Source organism: Metschnikowia bicuspidata (assembly GCF_001664035.1).
Source record: "Metschnikowia bicuspidata var. bicuspidata NRRL YB-4993 chromosome Unknown METBIscaffold_1, whole genome shotgun sequence".
NCBI classification, from domain to species: Eukaryota; Fungi; Ascomycota; class Pichiomycetes; order Serinales; family Metschnikowiaceae; genus Metschnikowia; species Metschnikowia bicuspidata.
In genome coordinates this window covers 1,408,103-1,416,645 of record NW_017387731.1, presented here as the reverse complement: position 1 = coordinate 1,416,645, position 8,543 = coordinate 1,408,103, and the positions used below count along the sequence as shown (strand labels likewise).

The 8,543-nt window shown below is 39.4% G+C and overlaps 1 protein-coding gene across 1 annotated transcript; it reads left to right on the top strand.

Moving 5' to 3' along the window:
• Window positions 1–549, top strand: METBIDRAFT_98980 (uncharacterized protein). Its single transcript, XM_018859481.1, has one exon. It carries the CDS (start codon window positions 114–116, stop codon window positions 513–515), a length of 402 nt encoding a protein of 133 aa, XP_018713580.1. The 5' UTR covers window positions 1–113; the 3' UTR covers window positions 516–549.
• The last annotated feature ends 7,994 nt before the right edge of the window (window positions 550–8,543 follow it).

Here is an 8,543-nt window from a genome sequence, read left to right as displayed (position 1 = left end):
TGACAGCGGTTCAGGAAATCAACACATGGCGTATGTTGATATCTCAAATTTTTGCAGGAAAGAAAGGTCAAAAGCTTCCTGATTTTATAGGTTTGTCAGAGGTCTGATTTCGGATGCCACGGACATGGATTCTGCGATCAAGAGACAACCGAACTGAATTTGAATGCTTGTCTGATCAAGCAGTGGGAGAAGATAGCACATTGTATTCGATTAAACTATTATATATTCACATGGGAGGATTGTATTTTAGCTGCAATTACGTGTTCCCCCCAGAGGCGGAAATATTAAATGATGACATTTTACTTGGCCTAGTGTTTTTGAACGTGCAATTTTCTTCCGAAATCTCCATATATATATATCTTCTTGTTCCCATGTTGTTTCTTATGACAAATCGAACACAATCTTTTCATCCGGCTTCTCAATCGGCGGTGCGTCGACGAGGCGGTGTCGATCTGCGTATAGTGATGGTTGTCTTGGGATCGAAGTTGTGCTGGCTTGTTTACATAATTCCTTAGTGGCAAGCTGCATCACATGCCCCTATCCAAGCTGGAAAGACGTGCGTCCTCAGAAATACATCAGTTGTTTATTTTTGAATGACGCAGCAAGTGTGCGGATTTATGTATCCGCCCTTGTTGGCGGGCCCACCATATGCACTATTCTTGTTTCTAAGTAACGAGGCGGAGCTGTTTTCTTTATACGTATCATGCACACCATACATACACGCGAAAAGCCTGCATAGTAGGACGCTTGTTTGTGCTTCGTCAAACATGGGGCTGGAGGCACAGTGACTTCATAGTTTCTACAGGGAGCACGTGACTGCTGCATCGTGGCTCCTTCGCAACGATGAAATCTTTGGGCGGATTTAGATGCTTTTGATCCGCGCGATTTCAGTATGTAAAGTGTTAAAGATGGCGCCGACTTAAAAATGTTGTTTCTGTAGTGAACCTTGTACAATCACGTCTTGTCTCGCAGCAGGCTTTCCTCTTTCGCAATTCTAAATGTCATCAAGAAGACACATATCAATCCTTCTGTATCGGTGATTTTGATTTTGGCAATTTCACACACATCAGTCGTCTTCTTTTTAGCTGATCTAGAAAAGCAGAAGCGAGCTGAACATAATTCGAAAGTAATGCAAGGTAGTCTTTGTTTGATTTTGGCAAAATTGATGATTGAACAAGGAGTGTTGAACCTCACGAAGCAAATTGCCGCAGTATTCCACAGATTTACACCACGCTGGTTAAGTCTGCTGGAAAGTTTATGTATTTTTAGTCGGAAAAATTGAGATGATGCTTCGGCTATGACTTGTGGCTGGTGAAATGGGCAAGATTGCCTTGTGATATGAGCTGTTCCGATCCACTTAACAGTTCAGGCCAAAATTGAGGCAGAAGTGAGAGAACTGATACTCGGTAGACCTCTATCGGTAAAGCTTTGTATAATATAATGCCTGGGGGATTTGAACTTTACTTTGAGCCTGCCTACAGAACGTATTGACAAAGTCTCATTTGATTTTCGTTTCTAAGGTCATAAACAACTCGGTAAATACTCGAATTAAGATATGCTTTTCAAAATCTTTTCTTTTGAATCATGTTTATTTCACGCTTAAAATTACAAAATTCATTTCAGGCTTGGTTTTCAGTCAAAATCAAGCCAATTGCAAATTTATGAGTCTCCCTTTAATAAGTGCGCAACTCTCATGAACCGGCTGAAATCCCAAACCAGCTTTTCTATTCGTTTTGTCTATTCTTGAATTGTGTATTAAAAAATGTGTACCATTGAGTTATTACATGCTTCTATTTTGCAGTAGTTATATATCACCCCTAATTTGTGGCGTTATATTCTTTTTTTTGTAATTGTTTTGAGTCAAAATTTTCTTGACTACCTTGGAGATATCATTATCCAGACCAAATCCCCTGAAGGATATATTCCTGGCCTATAGTATCTTACTCATCTTTCACTCATGCGCGTCTTGTCAGTCTGTGGAAAGAAAATATTGTAAGCCCAACCTTAACATAGATGGACCCTGTAAGCGCATAGTTGCTTATATATGCACTCATATAGTGAGTTTCGTCAGATATCGTGTCGAACCCCTTATATAATAATCTTTCTTTTTCCAGGATTTCCTCGCTTTGTTCACGTGATCAGAAATAGGGCATATATGAGAATTAATGTTTCCCGGGGACGTTAGGGGTCCAAAGGACTTTAAACACGTATATGACCCGCGGATTCCATCGTAATCTTTCTTTCGGTGTATTATTATGTGCAAAACATGAGTTAAAGCCTTCGAAACTGTGTCAAGAGCGACATATTACACCACATCGGAAAGCTATGTAAGGAGGAATATTATGCTGTTTATTCCCGACCGCATTTACAGTTTTCTTCATTATCACGGAAATCAGAAGCATGAAAGAACAGCCAAATGTGCAAGGTCCCTGAGACCGAATGTCCCTGTAAGCGAATATATTACTATATGCACCTCCATCACTGTGAGTTTTGTCAGATATCATTTTGGACAACTCATTGAATATTTTCTCGAGTCCTAAGGGTTACATTCCCGTAAAATCTGGATTAAGTATAGAAAGGTAAAAAAGAGAAACTGTTAGAAGAAAAAACTAACGCCGACGTCCCCACATTCAATTACGTTACCGCGAAACACCATATCCAAGTTCTGGAATATTAACCAGATTCCCTTTCCATCGACCCTCTGAAAAAATATTAGGGTTAATCAAGTTTAAATTAGAGATAAGGATCGACTTATTCATATTCATCTGTTGTACTAGTGATCAAATAGTAATTCATAACCCCTATGTCCCGTGAAGTCCCTAACAAAATGTGAAGTTATATGTATGTCGCAAAGAATATGAGTTTCCAAGAAATAGTGAATTTGAGTTTGCACGTGCTTCACCTAAGGAAATTAGCAATGCATGCAATTTTTTTGATTTTGGGGTGTTTTTTAGAAGGTGTTTTCTAGGTGTATGCCATTCACTACTGTTCTGAAACCTGGATTTCATCAGCACTGCTCTTCTTCAACCTAAGAATACAATGTGCAGTGTGAAAATTGACAGAGGCGGGTAACTGAGCTGACCAAGAACTGAAGATAGACCACCGATCACTATTTTTTTGACTTCTCGTGATCTTTCGAACGAACAATTTTCCGTTCAAAACGCGTAGCATCACAGGCTTTTATTGAGTTTGCAAAAATTCTGAAAAAAAATTCAGCTCTTTATACAATTCTCTTTGTCTGAGTCACTTTTGATCCTGAGAAGTAATCATTATCGACAAAATATGCGTAGCCAGTATTCGCTTCCCTGTTAAAATAGCCTATCAAATAAGCGTTTGCAATGATGTGCAAGAAAACATTACAAAATAAAACTTTAAACTGTAGAAGGAGTATATGCCACATTCAGAGATTTCAGAATAATGTTAGGACTCTACAAAACACTAAATATTTAGGATCTTATAAGTTATCAAAATCCACACTGTTTTTATCGCAGGTGAATAATTTTCGCGATCCATCAGATTTACGTTATGTGGCATTACGCCCGCTTCCTCTCTTCTTCAGGCTAGAACTGATCCCAGTAATAGCGTGAAAATTTTAAAGCAAGTTAGGGCAAAGATACAGAAGCATTGAAGTCAGATCTGAATACTTTAACTACATGATTTTGTGCCAAAGATGGGCGAATGATACGAAGTAAGCTTTGCTACCGCGCATCTGACATACAGCTGTCATGAATTGCAACATCGAGCATTGCACATAAATGCCATTCTTTGGGTAGCATAATGTATGACCGAAATTTGAGCTTTGAATTGCTCAGCTAATGCTTAGAGGTTGAGAGGGGTATATGAAAATGTTTGACTTGAGATTAAACAGTTGTGCGAAGATCTGAGCCAAAACGAGATCCTGCCCAAGGGACCTTGCAATCTTCCCTCATGCCACCTAGAAAAATAGATAGCCAACTATGTTGCTCTTCTAAGCTTCACCTCAAAGTGTTGCTTACCTTTCAAAACCAGAAATTCTACATGCTTTAACCTGTGAAATACGTAGCGAAGTTTTGATCATGTCAGACTGCATGTAGACCAAGATATTGGCAGGCTTTGGAAATTTGCGAGCTAAATACGACCATTGTTAGGACAAGCCAATGCTTCTTTGACCTGAGCAAAAATATAAAACAAGAAACAAAAAGCCTGTTTTTCCATTTTTATTTGAGTGGACTCTCGGATACTATCCTGAATTTGAAAGTTGCATACAGTATATTGCTATTGCATCATCAACGGAAAATGAGAAGAGCCCCGCTTATTTCGATGAGCGGCTATTGATTTTAGTTGAGCGACGAGATCCATTTTCAAATACTTGCACACCATACCGATGTTCCCGTTCCATAAAAGAACAGTAGCAACTTATTGGCCAGTTCTGGAATGCACGGACTCGAGAATTACTTAACTTCCAAAATACATCGTTTTTTAGTTACCGGAAATATCTGTGACCTGGCTGTCATTTTCATTACTATCTGCCCAGGCTAATTGACCCAAGCTTCTAGAATATTATTCCGTCGTTGAATTTTTGACCAAAAGACGATATAATTCTGGGAATCGTCTATTAAGTTTGGAAGTATCAGCAAAGTAGTGCTGAAGCCGTAACATTTTTCATGCATTTTCTCAAGACTGGTGACGAAAGATGCTTCGGTAGTGACGTAAACATTCAAGTTCTAGAAGAGATAGTAGAAGCGTTTGGCTGAGCTATTCCAGGCCTCTCAGTTTTATGTTTCTGTCTACTGCCTGCATTGAAACATTCCATGAATGTGTTTGGAAATAGCAATTCCGTGAGATTTGACCACGCACGATTATCATGATGCAAGATGTCGTGTGACCAACTACACAGGTATTTATTCGATTAAGCTTCCAGAAAAAGCAAGGCTCAGTTACTTGAGGCCACATAGGAAATGTCCATAGAGAATCATGAGCCTCACTATGCGATTGGAACTGGCTTGTTTAGTTATATTTGACGTCTGCTCACAAAAAATAAAAAGGACATCCTGATCATGCGTATCTGCTTTTCGCTTCCGCGATAACACATATATGCAGTCGCAAATACAATTTTTGGGCCTCGCCAAGTAGCGCCTATATTGCGAGGCGTGAAGGCAAAAATATGTCATGGAGGCCTGGAATAAAAGACACAGCAAAAGCTGCCAAATTTATCGAGCCCAAGCCTCTACGAACGGCGAAGTTTGAAATCCGCTGCAGTCGTTTATTTTCGAAATCGGTGATCTATACTCAGTTTGAATTTTTAAATTCACGAGAATGTTTAGATTCTGCTTGACGAGTAACCAACTTTACGGACAACTTGCTTCGCAAGCGCTTCGCAAGAAGAACGAAAAAAAAATCACGATTTCCTGTTTTGGATATAAAAAGTTACACGAATTCAACAAAACAGATTGAGCTACAGGTAAAAAGATAGGTACATCTACGCAAAAAGGTCCAGTAGAATACGATTCACATGTTTCGAGAGTAAATTCGTCAGAAGCTACAGCGATAATGATCTCCGCACTATATTTAGAGTCTCAGGTGGAGTGGGGCTGGATTTTTCTCTCAGTCCAGCATGCTACTGGCAATGAACTTACTGCTTACTTCGATGTATATAATACACAAAAGATTTTTCTGGAACAGATTCAAGTGAAAAGAACAAGGCACACAGTCATTTATCTTGTGTTCGAGCGTTAATATTGCCTCACAAAAACACAGCTAGTGCTTCTCTGCCCGCATAAAGATTTTCTTCTACTTGAATTCGGTCAAATTCTCAAGGGAAAACGGGCCCATTATTCCCCTTTTAGGCCATGTCAATTAAAGTTCTTGGGGGCAAAAAAAACTCATTTCGGGCAAATATAGATCACGATTTTTTATCCATAAAGACGTAATCTTTCATTCAATCCGCTGTGGACGGGTGTATGCTTCACCGCCTTCAGTTTTAAAAGGCAGGTGAATGGGCGTGCTGAGACGTGCAACATGTGATGGCGTTTACTTCTCAAAAATTCTTGGCATACATACAAAGGCGGTGCGAGTACATTTAGCCTTTTCTAAATTTTCGTTTGCGCCGTAAAACTGGAATTTGTCCTCTTCAGTGGGCAAGTTAGACGAGCATAGTCATGTCTATTGACTTCAGAAAATGATGCCCCAAGAAATCAATTCACGTATTCCCATCCATATACACGGATACCGCACGACCGCCTCAAACTTCGCACCTCGGTTGAGGTGTTATTTTTAGCGCCACACCTGTAATGCCACATCTAGTATGCTCATCTCAGCCTTGAAAATGGGCACCGTACTGAAGCGGTCTTTATGGAAGTGCTAGAAAAAACTCTAATCTGGATAATCGAAAGACTGCCTCTGGAATTGGAAGCTTCCAGGTGAATGTGCTCACCATCCTATTTCAGGCGTTTATCACAGGATCAAAATCGCGGTGTTTTGATTGGCTGTGGGACGTGGTATTGCAATCCAGCTTTTGAAAATTATCCTTAAATGTAGAACTATTATTCGTTATAATTATACACTCCTCAAAAGACGAAGGGAATTTGCTCTTGCCTCATTATCTACATTCAAAAGCATGTAGGAAAACTTTGTTTGTAATACAAGATGACATACCTTAAAATGTCATTGGCAGATTCAAGGCTCGAGACCTCATCACCCTTTGTTAAGAAGTGGTTGAACACCAGCATAAACACATGTGGTACACGAAAAAGTTTTGCCAAACAACATTATTGTGCACTTAAAAGGGTGCCGAATTTTATGCTAGTCAAATGTTTCAAGCAATTCAAAGAAGTATCACTCAGGGGAATAGAGTTCTTAACTGGCCTTGATTTCATGCTTCTATATTAATTTCATCTATTTAATAGTTTGAAAAATTATACCTCTTCCTTTATAGAAATTTATTCGCAAGACACAGCTGTCTTGCGGACCTGCGTAGTCATCAAGAAGAGGCTAACCTCTTTCCATACAATTCATCAGCTTAGTCGCTTTCTTCCAGAAAAAAATCAAAAGTACTATTTCCATGTGAGTGATGGGAAGTTTTGATATCTTCTTGAGTAATTGCCAATAACTTCGTTCTTTAGACAACACGATGGCCTTTAAAGTGACTAACATATCTTTTAATTCTAACCTGACAATATGGGATCAGGTAGTTGTAGAAATGAGTATATCTGATCCATCTGAGTAGTGATTCATTTTTTGAAAAGGTATGTAATGTGCCACCTATGTGGCGACGACTGTTTCTGCCGCACATGAGGGACTTACTTGCCACGAATTACTCAAAGTCTGGGATATCGAGTTGCGATAAGAATGACTAGACCACAGTATCAGGCACTTGATTATCGATTTTTGCCCGCGAGTCTCAATTTAAAAGATATATTTTGTAAAGCCGAGAAAAAGAAACTCTAGAAGCTGCTTGAGAAGTTTCCATTAGCCACGTTGAAGCCACAGGCACTTTGGACATGACCTCGTAAAGTTGAAACCCACATGCAGTCTCATCATCATGTCTATCCTTTTTCAACGAGGTTTCAAAGAATTACAATTTATCACAGAGACCTGTACGATCGCGTACAATTTTTCGACCATTGATTCCCCATGATACAAACCGACAGGTTAAAACTTCAAAAGCTAGTAATATGCTTCTTTGTACATCATTTTGTGAAACACGACTCATACTCTTGCGCCAGCGGACTGTTTGCCATGGTGTCATTGATGGAATAGTTTTACAACACGACAATCAAAAAGACGAGCATGCCATTAAGCTTGATGCTTGAAATCAGTCTCTTTCTAAGCTCTTCAAGCTTTCCCGGGTGGTTCCAGCTATGTGAGCAAATTACATACTATAAGTTTTGATATGGACACATGACGACATTGACACCGTGATAGTGGACTTCTGGCAACCAAAGAAAGCTAAACAACAATTACTCTAGCAGGTTGGATGATTGAACGGAATCGTTGTTTTGTATATCAAAATAAAATTTACCAACATGCGTTTGGTGGATGTAGGATCCACTAGAAACAAAAAGTTTAAAAGAAAGCTCATATGTCAAGCTCAATGTCCAATTTTAGTTACTCAAGAGTTTTAAAGCTTTCGCAAAGAATTTCTGTCAATCATGACATTCCGTGAATACGACAGCAGGTATAGCCGGATTAAGGAGGGAAGGTTTATCCGAGCCTTGTAGTTTCTGAACACACCCGGAACCAATTTCTATAGCACCAAGCCTGGAAAGGGAGATGTATGTAACTTCATTGGTATACGGCGAACTAAGTCCACGTGAATGTAGATATTTGGAATTTTTGAAATCAAGTGTAAACGGAGAAACCCAAGTAGTGCGGATGCGGAACATCCCGCATGTAAACATCCGAGAAAAAACAAGGGGATAACCTCAGATACACTTCGTTAGCCTCACACGCCGCATAGGGGATGTCTTTTTGTAGCCACACAACGCAAGCCTCATGACTGCTGAAAATGTGTTGAGTTCAGATTTTTTGAGAAACAGAGCAACAATCAAAAAAAAAAAAAAAAA